The 14274-nt window shown below is 44.2% G+C and overlaps 1 protein-coding gene across 5 annotated transcripts in view; it reads right to left on the reverse strand.

Annotated features, from left to right (window-relative positions):
- Positions 1-232: 232 nt before the first annotated feature.
- The window catches only part of LOC119458070 (UTP--glucose-1-phosphate uridylyltransferase), a 60888-nt gene continuing 46846 nt past the window's right edge, over positions 233-14274 (reverse strand). For all 5 annotated transcript variants that reach the window (XM_037719873.2, XM_037719874.2, XM_049670734.1 and 2 more), the window contains 8 exons: positions 10512-10600; positions 9000-9068; positions 7803-7834; positions 7590-7686; positions 6635-6713; positions 3839-4005; positions 3026-3130; positions 233-2041 (listed from right to left, as the gene is read on the reverse strand). In XM_037719873.2, the coding sequence (XP_037575801.1) occupies positions 1934-2041; positions 3026-3130; positions 3839-4005; positions 6635-6713; positions 7590-7686; positions 7803-7834; positions 9000-9068; positions 10512-10600 (746 nt within the window). In that variant the 3' untranslated portion in view covers positions 233-1933. The remainder of the gene's footprint in view (positions 2042-3025; positions 3131-3838; positions 4006-6634; positions 6714-7589; positions 7687-7802; positions 7835-8999; positions 9069-10511; positions 10601-14274) is intronic.

Below are 14274 nucleotides of genomic sequence, written 5' to 3' on the forward strand. Positions count from 1 at the left end.
CATTTCTTTGATGCTTGCCCATGAAATTTGTTAATATTACTATGCAATGCTTCATGCCTCAGCTATGGTTAAGTAACATCGACTTATTCCCCATTGGACATACAAAATAAAAAGAACCCAAAAAAAGATCGAAACAATTTCTACTTTGATTTATTGATGTGGTTAAAAACAATGGATGCTTATCGGCAACTCGCCAATGGCAGAGGAAGGAAGTCACACAAACCAAAGCATGCAGAATTCAAGAATAATTTATTTCACGGCCTAAGACAAAACTTCCTACTTTGTACATAACTGCAGTCCATAGACATCCTTGATGACAATGCAGCTGGTGGATTGCTATGCATCCCTTTCTCTCGGCAACATCCGCTAAAATACTCATACAGCTAAATACGAAAATTGTAAAATAACGCTGCCCAGAGTTAACCAGGACACGCCCGTCACCCTGGCGCCAACACCAGATGTACGTGTAATCACACACATTAAGTAAGCTTTTGTTACAGCACATCCCTTCCCCGAAAACCATTAACGAAAAAAATTGCATACAAGATATCCCACATTTCCCAGATAAATAAAACCAGACAGCTGAAAAGGAACCATGGCCAAATAAAAATAAAAAAAGGAAACCATAAGAATTCATTCGTGTTTTATAGAACTGATAAATCCATCGGCAGTCAGCCCTGGCATCACTTCTGCAACAACAATCAATAACACGAAGCCTCCTGGTAGGTGTACAAAGGCAGGCTTACGATTTTCAAGTTGTTTAAAAAGTTAAAGAAAAAAAATGATTAGACTTGTTGCTGACTCAATGACTTATCACAAATCCAAGGCTTACAGCGCCGTTGAAAGAAATGGCACAAGGTGTATGCAATAAGTTCACTCCTGTAACAACATTTCTTTTTTCAGTGAACCACTTTTTCCATTCCTCTATGGCACAGGTGTGAGCTCAATTTTGAGATGTTAAGCTCACATGTGAATACCCCTTAAAATATGGCATCCTGAAAACTGCTGAATGAAACTGCCTGACAACATACTAATCACCACTCATTTCTGTTAACTTGGCTCGGACTAGGAGTTCTAGCTACAGGAACGGCACTACGGGTGAAATTCAGTCTTACATGCGTGTGAACAAGCGCGGGAGCTACAGGAAAATGGATGGTCAATACCACACGAGATGTAATGCCTTCACAAATGATGCAGCAGGTGAACGGCACCCTGTAGCTATCACGTAAACTAGTGTCGTTAACATTCATACGTGCAGACGAACGTCTGCGAAAACACTTACACGCAACAAGTTAGCACCGTGCGTCAAAGTGCCAAAAACATCTCTGTACGAGACTTTTGCTGCACGGCAAGGCTGTACAACACCTCTGAGATGTCTGCAAGGAATGCCGCAATGAACTGTGACACAACCGTGTAAGTGAGCAGACACAGTGCATCACGACGGTGACGTGACCATCACAACCGCGGCATGACTATGTCACGACTTTGTCACAATGAACCATGATACGACCATGACATCATGGAGATGTACTGAAAACAAGCTTGCACAGCACGCAGCTGCTACCTGCTGCATTACACATTTGCCTTTGGTTCACCTTAAATGCCATCGAAACATTATCTAGCTTGCGCCAAAGCTAGGTCAGCATTTGCCACACGATACGGGCATGGCTTCTGTGCACGGCCTATGCTCTAGCATTTCTTGCATTTCCTGCACTGGTTTGGCAGCATTAAATCTCCGTGAAAGAGCTTGGGAGACATGATACTACAGAATGGGTGAGAGAAAGCAGATAAGGCCATCACTGTATAAACCAGATAAACAATTCGCAACAGGAGAGAGCAAGTGTCACAGCACAGCCCAAGCAGAGGAAGGTCACCAGATGGGCACAACACGATAACTGCGGGATCGCAAGTTTTCCGAGCATCCCCACCCAGCCTAGTGGTCCAGGATGCGCAGGTTGCCCGACACAATCTTGTTTTCGAGCACGGCCGATGCTGGTATATCGATCCGGTCACCATGGTTGGCTATGATGATTACCGTGCCCTGCAAATGAAGTTTGCAATGGTTTTGTGCCAAGTATACAGCTGCACAAAGAAATGAACTGCCTCCTGGAACTTTCCAACAGCATGTTGCAGATAGCACAGACACACCAGCAGATTCACGCCATTAATGCATAAAGTCATCTCACAAGAATGAATATGAAGAAGGGGAACCGAGGGTACCGATTTTTGTTCATGTCTACCATATGAAATTAACAGATAAAGAAGCCAAAGAAAGCATAGGGGAAATTACTGGTTGTTTTAATTGAAAGTAGACATGGTATTGTAAAGGGAAATGAAAGTGGACAAAAAAAAAAAACAGCTTGCCGCTAGTGAGAGCTAAACCCACGTCCTGTGCATTACACATGCCATGCTCTTGCCAATTCAGCTATGGTAGCGGTTGTTCCCATGTCCACATTCTTAGATATATATATGTGTGCATACAAGATCTGAATCTGGTAGTGTTACCCCTGGTCAGGCAGTATAAACCAACAATTTTCCTAGTTAATCCTGGGCATTCTTGAGCTAAGCGAACAAATAAAAAGTGCAAGGGTTTCGCTTTCTCTATGCCCTATTTGGCTAACTTAGCAAAAGTAAATGCAATGCAAGAAACATAGGGTCATTACACGTCTCATCAGAGTTCCAGCATCATGATAATATTGTGAAAGTCAACTGCAGTATGTTGGTATGCACAGGCTAACGTAGACAAAGTGTAATGCCATAACCGATTGCCATTACGAGCAGAGTGTGCTCTACTTGCACGTTCTGAAGATGTCGTGTGAAATGATGGCAGAAATGGCAGCAGGAATCTCCCGACATCAGCGAATTACTTTTGCAACCCAGCTACGTATTGTACTATCCGTTGTGTAGCATAAAGGTGTCACCACAGCTGAGAGAATGGCCACAGTGTAATGGCCAACTGGTGTACGCGTGTACACACATGCACACACACACAAAGAAAAAAAAAACACCTTCACAGACAACTCACCCTGAGGGAAACACCTTTGCCAAAAGTGACATCACCGGACACCGTCAGGTGGTCCAGTTCCAAAATGTCTGGTATGCTCGCAAACCGGTTCAGGAAATCTCGTACCTGCATTGTAGACCGAGGTGAGACTCTTGATTCCACCATGTGCTGATTGTGTTTATACAGAGAAGTTACATCCATGACAAAGGTTATGCACAGAAGTTAGTTCAGTTGCTGAAGTGCTCTTTTTTTTAATGTTTTCCCTGAGCACACACCCTTTGTGGCACACACATGCACTGTATTACGATTGTTTACATTTAGATGCTGTAGACCAGGAGCAGCAAGCTAGGCACAGCAGATACAGCAATACAGTGTCTTTGAATCACAGTGACCTTTTCAGTGACTTTGCTTTTGCTGATTTAGCGTGCTTCAGGAAGTTGTCTTACTCAAAGCGAGTAGCCCTCTGTCTTGTGCCTTGCATTTCTACGAAAGGGCGGTGCAGGCACCATCACAATTTCTTTCTCGTATGCATATTTTTCTTCAGTCTTGCTTGCCACGTCTTTCAACATTTTCGCAAGCAGAATCTATTTTTCGTGAAACTTGACGCAACATTCCTAAATTTGAGAGAGTTGACCGGCATGGAGCCTCTCAAGCAGAACGGCTCAAACCCAAGTGCAGCAAGAAACAGCTGCTTGTTATAGAAGGAAACAAGCTGATATAAGACCTTCTCAGCAATTGTAAGAAAAGTGGTCTGCAAGCTTAACCAGCGATTCTGGCCGCACATCCGAGCCTTTCGAACTTGCTGCACAGCCAGCGGACAGCCGAAGCTCCCACCTTGGAGAAGTGGTTGTCGCCCAGCTTGATGAGGGGCACAGTGGGGAAGGCGCGTTTGGGGCTCATGACCAGCGTGCCAAACTTCATGTGGTACAGGTTGCTCATCACCAGCAGCAGGTCAGAGGTCTTCTTCACCGGGAGGAAACGACTGCGCGGCACGTTGATGCCTGCGGGTTTCGATAGAGCACACGACATCAGCCAACGCGGAATATGCGAGCCGGGACACGTGGGTGCAAGATGATGCCCGAGAAAAAGAAGTGGGCATCCGCTTTTTGCCTGGTTCTTATTATTGTGAATAGTTCAGTGTGCGCACTATACATGGCGAGCTTGTTCAAGATGCATGACTCGCCGACAACACGCAGGGGACACTCTTCCACACATTCAGCTTTATCAGCATTGTGCCATATCAGTGATGTTTTTATGCGCATTCTGCGCGTGGCTCTTGAGCAATACGCAAAGTCACCCTGACGAAGACGACAATGAACTGACCCCCTTGCTCGAGCTGACCGCTATATTGGTCAGTGCTGCAATTGCTTATGTAAATATATCTTGTAAATAGTTTTTAGTATAATTACGGCTTCACGCACAGAACAATATGAAGCACACTGCGGCTGAAAGTAAGCTACAGTTCAAACACGCAGAATAGAGTCCGGTAATTTACTTTAAGAATGGCAAACAAGAAAGGGCTTTACAAGGGCTGTTGGTGCATATCTTATGTTCACACGCACTGAAATGGTGTGCGGTTACGAGCGAACTTACAAGAGACATCTGAATTTGCCACAAATAAGTTTCAATGAGAAATGAAGCTTTCAACCGAGCCTTGACTATTTCTCAATTAAGCCTTCTTTCTTGGACCTGAGAGGGAGTTCCAGCAAGCTTGCACATTTAAGCTAGCCATAACCCCCAGCAAAAAGCTTATCAAGACCAGTATCACTGCCCGAAAAATGTATGGAAAACAAGCAATGCAAGTCAATTGATTGCAATGTAAACACTCTTTTTACATCATTACCGAGCCCGAAAATTGACACGAATGTATAGGCAGTTGCTGCACATGCATGTCCTATATATGGCTTGTTAATGTTGCTCACATCGCCTGAATGTAGTGTACTAGTAGTTCAAAAAGTTCACCGATCGATTACGATACTCCCTAATGTGAAATTGGAGTGTAGCTCTATATGTGTTTTCATTTCGCGATATATTGGCTCGAGCGGACAATCTGCGGCACGTTGCAAACGGAGCGAAATGTGGCGACGACTGCCTCGCTAATCTGGAGATGGTGGGTGACGCGTAGGTGCGACTCACAGCAGTCGCCTCCAACAGAACCTCCCAGACGCCGCGTGCTACTCTGGCGCCATCTCGTAGCCATCGTCGCCGCACTACGCTTTTCTTCTCACGCTTTCGCCATACCCTCCTCCTCCACTTTCCTCCTCGTGGTCTCTTCGCTGTCACCGTCTTTCATCTCCCGCTGCGCTCCGCATTCACTCTCATCCTTCGCCGTGCTCGTTCGCTCCTTTGCGAGGTACGAGGCTGACGCAGGAACGGGCGCCTAAGAGCTGCACTCTAAAGGAAAGTTCTGGCAGAACCCATCCCACGTTGACTGGTGACATTAATGCGACTAGCATTTAAGCAATGTAGCGACACACTGTATTGCTCACGACATCTTCATTTACTATATATAGCGGTCATTCAGAGATTTCCATGGCCTCGTGTCGATTACCAATTGCACTTATGAGGGGTTCGTTCTTTTAGCTCGGCAGCTTATAAGGCCTTCTCAGGTGGATGTCCTAACTGCAAGAAAGGCTCTGCAACTAGTTCTATGTATAGTCATGATTGATGTAATAGCTGGGGGCAACATGCAGCTGTTTTGTTTTGTAATACGTGGACTTGTGCACCTCCAGATGCCACAAAGAAAGCTTCGCTAAGTGTGGCTTCCCAACTGCAGCCGGTTTTGTCTCGCTGGCACTGTGAAATTGGGGTTCAGCATATCTGACTTAGTGTGATTCCATAGGCTTCTCTTTCAGGCAAAAAGTTTTTCATTTTTTTATTGTGAGCTAGAAGAGTGCACATTCTCACTGTTATCAGTACCGTATTTGCACGATTCTAACACGCCCCCGAATATAATGCGTCCAAAAATGATAAACTGATAAAAGCGATAAACTAATCTGCACAAAAGTGAGAGCGCCCCCCAAATCAATCTCGCAAACGTGATTGCAGTCGAGCACAAAATGAACCCACAGCAAGCTTAAAAAAAAACGTGCTCTGCCGCCATCTCGTGATCGCGATGACACTGCGTCTGATGGCTCTGACAGTAGGTTATTGCCAACGCTGCTAATACCATTTTGGTATTTGTATCCGATTCAAACGTGCAGGCGAATTTCGGACCACTTTGTTTTGGAAAGAGGGTGCACGTTAGATTCATGCAATTACAGTAAGTTGTTGCCAGCAACTCGCATGCCCAACGTCTCAAAGCGCTGGCTTGCACAATTGAAGCTGGTAAGAGCGTTATGTGGAATTTGTAGGCATGCATCCATGGTCTAATGGGTATACAATCGGGCTGCTGTGCCGAGAAAACCAGGTTTGAAACTAACCGTCGGACATGTTTTCGTTTTTTTTTTAGAGAGTCTGGCAATAGTGGTTAGGTAGCAGCGCACTAAATTGAGGTTAGGCTAAGAATGCCAATTGCATTAAAAAATTTTGCTCTGGATTCACATAAACTACTGATGTTTTCAAACCAGCCAGCGGGCACATTGCAAAACACAAAAGGGAGGATTTCCCACATCTTGAATCAAGGCTCACCAATGGCATTCTGGAAGTCCTTCATTGCTGCTCCAGCTGCCGTCTCGAGCTGAATGATGTTGATGCCCGAGTCCAGAGTCTAAAAAAAAATGAAAGAAGGTTAACCCCTTTTGGCCGAATGAGTCGTAACGCGTTACGACAAATGTCCGACACGGAGAAAAATAAACACCAAAGCTAAATAACCGAGCATTACTCAATCTAATTACGTAACTTGTCAATTTGGCACCGCAGATAAATGTGGTTCTACTCGATAAGTTGCAAATATCCTTTGTGTCTCATCACACAGACCTGCTTAGGTACTATTTGAAGGCCATTAATCAAAGAATTACACAATTGAGTGCCCTGCAAGATTGCAAAGATTGCTTTAGTAGTATATACTATATTCATTGATAACCAATTTAGCCAAAGCGAAATTTATTTGCCCCTTGCTTTTGAAAGGGACATGAAAGAGGAGCACTGCATCAGTTTAGATTATTAAGAGACTATTGTTAAAGAATCCTACTTTTGCGCCGAAATCCCCGGGTTACAGATTTCAAAGTATTTTCTTGTGTTTGGGCTGTTGTGGTTGAGTAAACATTCTTGAAACTTCTCAAGTTCTGGCTCTGGCTCTTTTAGGATGCAATGTAATCCATTTTTTACTGATAAAGTTTTAACTAGGCTTAAGCAGACACCATCAAAATCTATGACATGACGGCGAGCTCGTGTGGGAACTTCAAGGCAGAAGCCCCACTTGTCTTTTGCGTTTGCGTTTATTTCTGGCTTAACAAGCCTCTTCTTCTAATGGTAAGTGTGGCTTTTCTGGTGTATTGTAGAAAGGTAATTTACTAACACAGCTGAAACAATTGGTCTCTTTAGGGGGTCTCTCTCAATTGGTCTCTTTAGGGCCCTTCAAGACATGCCAGCCGTATCCAGCTTGTGGACGCACAAAATGAGAGAAGGGATCAATTCAACTGACCTTGTTGTTGATGATGACCTCCATGTCGATGCCACCAGTCTCCACCAACTGGCCAACACTGCTCAGCTTCATCCAGAGATTGTTCGTGTTGAAGATCCTGCATGACAAGCACAAAGGTAGAAAACTTAAAAGGAATGTTCAAAGAGATAAAATATTAACGAAAGCAGGGATACCAAAAAGAACTTGTTGACACATGCAAAGGAAAAAACTCACTTGAATTTCTTTACACTCTTAAATTCGTCAATCTGTAAGGAACAGAACACATCAAGTCAGCAAGAAGTGTAGCATCTCGTAGGAAGAGAAATTAAAAACGGCTCTGTGCGAATTCTAGACCATGAAATGCACATTTGCACCGTGCCTCAACAGAAATTCCAAACCCTCCTCAAAGATGCATGAACGAAAGTCTGTGAGGTCACGACATTGGATAAAATCTCAATCCTTTTTTGTGTGCTACATTGCTCATACATGCACATGTGTGTGTTGTACTACTAAATTTCAGGCCGCAGGCCTAGACTTCGAGGAAAATGTGTTGTGGAACCAGTGTTATTCCTCGCTATATATTGCATCACCGTGGTTGCAATCTTGCACCAACTCACGCAGAGCCATTTAGCTGGTGCAGCCTTGCCAATGCTATGTAGCCATGTACTAACGACTGCAAAAGGTTACCACCGATATTACACTTCTCATCAGCTGGTGGCACACACACACTTCATTTCCTAGTGGGAACCTCAACAGACCCTTTTCCTAATTCGCAGGTGTGCTTTTTTTTTTGCACTGCACATTCGCCCAACCAATGTCGGCAACGACCTTTGTTCGAATGGCAGACGAAGTGCTACCTGCATATGCTGGATCTTGTCTCTTGCGAAAGGCTTCATCAAGAGAGCCATGCTTAAAATTTCCATGTCACACAGTCGCCCATGCCCAGACAAGCAGACTGTGCTCGTACAGTCAAACCTCGATATAACAAAATTTGCGATGTAATGAACTATATTTACTTCCTCATCTTAGTTCTATTGAATTAAGGAAACCTCGATATAGCACTTTCGATATAACGAAGTTTTTCGCTGCAAGTACAACTTCGTTATATCGAGGTTTGACTGTACGCACCGATTGCAAAAATGACCACACTGCCATTAGATCGATAAACTACGTCGTCGAAGAGATAGCTTTAAAACTATGAAAAGGCTTCATAGTTCAACCAGCTAGCTCCAGTCATAGGGAAATGTGTTTTATCCAGATGTTCTGCATTGCACTAACTTTCAAATTAAAGTGCAGACTTCACACAGTGCAGAACTTCGACCCAAGAAAAGGTTAAAGATTCCAGTGAATCCTTAACTGCTAAAAAGGAGAGAATAAAGCCTGTGAATGTCAGCTTACCTACAATTAATAGCAAAAGAAGGAGCAACTCACATTTTCCTTAGGAACCTGCGCAATTTCCAGTAGACGAATCTTGTTCTCGTACTCAATGAGCGTGCCACCCTACAAATTCAGAAAAAAAAAAAGAAGAGAATCAATGTAGACACCATTTCTGAACTGGTTCAGCATCACAGCCAGTGTCAAAGCTCTGTATTCGTTGCAACAGTTTCTTTGCTGCACTCCATGTAACACTATCTTGATGTTGGCCCTGTGCAGCTTTTTATCTTTACTTCAATGCCTTCCTCTTTTTACATAAGAAACTGTCTTGGGTGACACTGCAAAAGGCATACAGTTCCTAACAAGGCCATGCCACACTTACAGCAGCATCACAGTGAAGCAGACATAAGCGAAACAAATGCATTGAAAAAATATACAAAACATTTCTAATGTATAAACACAAACAAAGCAACAGCACAGTACATTCTCTACAGCAATCAAAAAATATCAAGCGACAGATAATAGAAAAGTAGCTTGCAGATTATGTAAAAGCCAAGTATGACGAAAACTTGAAGCGTAAACAAAAACAAGTTGCAGTTTCGCCCCAAAGGCTAAGCACTGATTGGGATAGCAAATTATTAGAGAGCTATACGAAGTAAGGATAGTAGTTTTATCGACTGTATAAACTTGTAAACATTCACTTACTAACCAAGTTAACAAGCATGGTGTCACCCGCACACAGGTAAACGAGAACAAATGTCACTTGATGACTGCAGACACTCGCTGTCAGAACGCTGGCGTGACGAAGCGTGCGGCAGCAGCGGCGAGCGAATTGCCCTTTGTGCTGCCTCTCGCTTCAATGCGAACTGAGCGATAAGAACACAGCGCGCACACAAAGCCGTCAGCACTCAGCGCAACTAGAATCTGTGCCCACCGCAAATAGCTTTTAAGATAGAGCCCGCGCGGTTGTACTCAGCCACTGCCAGGTTTGACTGTCAAACCTCGATATAACGAACCTCGATTTAACGAAATTCACGATGTAACGAACTATCTTTATTGCCCCCATCTTAGTTCCACTGAATTAACGAAATCTCGATATAACGAAATTCTCGATATAACTAAGTTTGTCGTTGCAAATACAACTTCGTTATATAGAGGTTTGACTATCTAAATGCATTTAAGGAGTCTATAACCCTTGTGTCACAATGGCACACACCCAGAGGGCCAAGTTGTTCATTCCGCGAGAAACCACAGATACCAAGCCCCCCGGGGGTAGGCAGAAAATGCTTCACTTTAAATATTGAATCTGAATAGTCCGGCATGTGGTTGTACAAAAGTGTACAACCCTGCACCAATGGCACAAATACGAATGCCAGGCTGCATACCAACGTGTAACAGAAATTCACCTTCTTCAAGGAAACCTCGCCCCGTGAACTTTTGGGGCCGACTGTGGCGAGGTACACCAACAATCAGGCATAAATGCATGAAGGCACCAATACCAGAGACATTCTATGAGATGCACAGGTGCAAAGCAGAAAAAAAGAAAAGCCTTGCAAACAAGCCACGCACCTTGACGTCGGCTCTCGTCTTGTCGGTCACTTCCATGACGAAGTCTGGGGCTTGACTTCCACTTGTACGAAGCAGCATGTTTAAGATGTCTGAATGCATTTTTTTCCAGTCAAGGAATGTGTTAGCTAACTATACAGAACCGCTAAAGTTAAAATAGTTTTTTTAGAAAGCAGCACACACTTGACACACACTTAAAGGGACACTAAAGTGAAATAAAAAGTCAAGCTAAAGTGATAGAGCAATGCTCTAGAACGTCTAAGGCGTCAATATAATCGCGAACAGAGCTTTAGTAATCGATAAATTGAGGTAAATGTAGGACACGATAAGAGACGCCCCAGGGACATTCCGGTACTTACCCGAAGACGAAGGCACTCCCAAGAAAAAATATGTCACTAGTACTCAACCACTCGTATTAAAGAGATTGTTTCGTTGGATTATAAGACGGAAGAAAATGCTACTTGTCTGCTTCTATTACATTATTAGAAAACAAATACCTTTTTGGCGTTACACTTGATAACGATGCGGGCGGTCAAAAGCTTTCGTTTTCGCTCGACTCTGCGCCGCGCTTGCTTTCGAGTTTCAGAAGTTTCGTTATCGCGTAGTACTGCGCTCATGGAGGAAAAGCTTTTCCTTCCTCCATGACTGCGCTGGTGCTGCTGGCTCGCTAAACTCGCACTTGAATTTGCTAGTAGCCTGAGTCGTGACGGCACGTCCAGACGTTGACCAGCTTCGTTGCCCGACATCGCATTGCAGGGGTCCTCGCTGCTTTCGCGCTCGGAAGAGCCGGTGTCGAGGCCGCTGTCGTAGTAGGCAACAACACCGGCAGCACGAGCCCTCAGCAGCATGTCATGCTCATCGGAGCTTAAATCACTAAAATCGAGCCCAGCATCACAGGCCAATGCGTCGTTCTCAGGGTCGTCAACTAGTTGGTCCATTGCGACGAGCGTTGACGATCACCGCGTTGACAATTCGGCACGCACTTTACCTTCCGCTATGGTGGCTAGCCACCATTCTTCCGCTTTCACACTGCCGTCGGCTCTGTCTTGGCTCTGTTGCTGGCCGCGCGTTCGCGCTTTCCGCAAAAAAAGAAGAAAAAAAGAAGCCGCAGCGCCGTCTGCGGCCGCCGTTTTACTCACCGGCAGCACATCACGATATGGCCATGACGTCACCACTCCTCGCTCGGGCGCGCGATTTGAATTGCGTTAGAGGTACGCGGACCCTTCAGACGCAATTTTCTTTTAAAATAAGTCTTTTCTTGGCACGAAAGAAGCGTTTCAAGGTTTCTGGTATCATATGTTAACAGTCCACATTGAAATAATATTTACCTTTAGTGTCCCTTTAACTCTTTGAGGTGCCAATTAATTCTGTTGATTGAAAACTTACTTTCACTGCGTTTATTGCGTCTACAGAATTATTAAGAGCATACAGCTGTAGAATAGATAAAGAACTTTCAATTCTTTAGTGAGTTTTATGAAGGTTACAGATATGTGGACTCCATGCGAAAACTCACTACAGGAACGCCAAATATGATAACATAAACTATTTCATGTCCAGCAGGCTTGAAAACAACCTATCTAGGCATTGAAAATAATGCCTATTGCAAAACATTGTGAAAAAAACTAAAGAAGTGAACCCGCTACATACAACAACGTACAAACACTGAGCAAAAACATCCAACCGACTACCTTCCCACTCATTTAAGACACTTTGCACTTTCACCGAAATCTGCAGCCCTATTCCAATTAGAAGTGTTTCAAGATGTATGCAACACGTTTTGAATATCATTACTTTCATCAATGCCTTTGCTGTTGATGCATTACCTTGGTCTACACAATCGTGTACACAGCGCCCTAAACGGTTAAGAAGCAGATCTAGACAAGCTAACTTTAATTCATATTCCTTTTGAGAGTAAAGCAGAGAGTTAGTCAAGCATTTTTTGTTTAAAAGTATTACGAAATGAACGTCATTCAGCTGGCAGTAACTTTAAACGACAAGGAGGCTGCGCCTTTTGAACACAGCTAACTGTTTTCAAGGCTTTTATACTGTAGCTGGTTTGTTTTACTGTTGTTCTTTGCTAGCGTCGGTGCTCTCTCACATTCATTACCTTTATTTTGTGTGTGTATGTGTGGCACTAAGCTATACACTGTAATGCGAACACCTGGGCATGGTTGCCCCGATCCACTGGCGTTCTGTAACACCACAAAATTATGCACAAGAGCATGTGCGAGTGATTTATTACTGAAGAAAGTAAAGGAATTGCTTACAGCGCCGTAACACTCACTCCAGTGAGGACACCTCAGCAGCACTGCACGAGGAGGGAGGGGTAAGGGTTTGGAAAGAGGGAACAGATGTATGAAGGGGAGAGAGAGTATGTGCAAAAGACCACTTGTCCTTGATTGTATCTCCTGCGTAGTTTTTTCTGTGTAGCATAAAACCTGTCTCAGCTACAAATACACTGCCTTTTGAAATAAATTCACATTTAATATTTGTCTGTGCCTACTTCCTCATTGCATGTCTATATTAGTGCTGTTCTTTTTTTCTTTTATTTAAGTGCCCAGCTTTCCAGCCAGCTCCCTCAAGTTCGCTTTCTATTGAAGTGCGGAGAAATGAATGTACATGCTTGCACACTCCACAGGTAAATGTGCTACTGCTGAGCAAATACAGTGGAACCTCGCTGATACGATCTTCACGGGAACCGGAAAATAAACCGTATCCATCCGAAAATCGTATCATCCAACATATTATCCAACCAAATCGTAATATAGGGAAAAGAAGAAGGAAAACGTATTACGCCGAATCGTATCAACGAGGTTCCACTGTATCAGGCGTAACTATTTACTGTGCTCATTACAAGGGCCTTGCACCATCTTTCATTCTGTCAGCTCTAGCAGCGACACATAGGCCAAGCGCAGCCCTTGTCGCACTTGCTGCACCATATTACAGTTAAACCTCGATATAACGAAGTCAATAAAATCAGCAAATTGCTTCGTTATATCGAAATCTTGCTGCAATGAAATTCAACCTTTTATGCAAATAGGTACAGTCACCAATGGATTTTTATTACACGGAAGGGGCCGCTAAATTTTCCAGTTTATCAGGCAATCGGAAAACGCAAATTTGAGAAAGAAAGTCGTATTGTTGAATTTGAGAGTCGGCGACAAAAGATAAGTTTCATGCCGCGTCTACGGTAGCTTCACATCGGCGGTACGAAGCGAAGCCAGCCACGTTTTCACGTGCACTCCACCCCCGCGGCTGACAGTGGCGCCCACAGTGGCACGACGCTATCATGAAAAGTGCAGAGAGCAGTGAGCGAAAGCTTTGCCTCACGCTTCAACTAGTCTTTGAAACTCGAGATTACGCAACCTCCAGTACTAAACTTGCCAGACGACAGCGCCCATGATGCCACGGCATCTCGGCACACCCATTCTTTGCACACGTGGCAGATTACCTCTAAAACGGGGCACGCAAGCTGCGTATGCGCTCAGCTTCCCTGACAGCCATGTGCAGCCACGGCCGCGCTAAGCAAGAAGACGCGCGCCAGCCTGCCCCTCACAACCCTAACTACCCTCTAACCTGCTCTATAAAACCTAACTACCCTCAACCTGCCCATCACTAACCCCCACTCTAAAGAGTTTTAGCTTGTTCATGAAGAAACATATTGCGCTTTGCGTAATACAGTGTTACCAGAGGCGTTTATGAGAGTAGCCGAGTTGGTGGCGCCATCTTATGATACAGACTTTAACCAGAAAGGACATGGCTACTA

This window comes from Dermacentor silvarum, chromosome 7 (assembly GCF_013339745.2).
Source record: "Dermacentor silvarum isolate Dsil-2018 chromosome 7, BIME_Dsil_1.4, whole genome shotgun sequence".
NCBI classification, from domain to species: Eukaryota; Metazoa; Arthropoda; class Arachnida; order Ixodida; family Ixodidae; genus Dermacentor; species Dermacentor silvarum.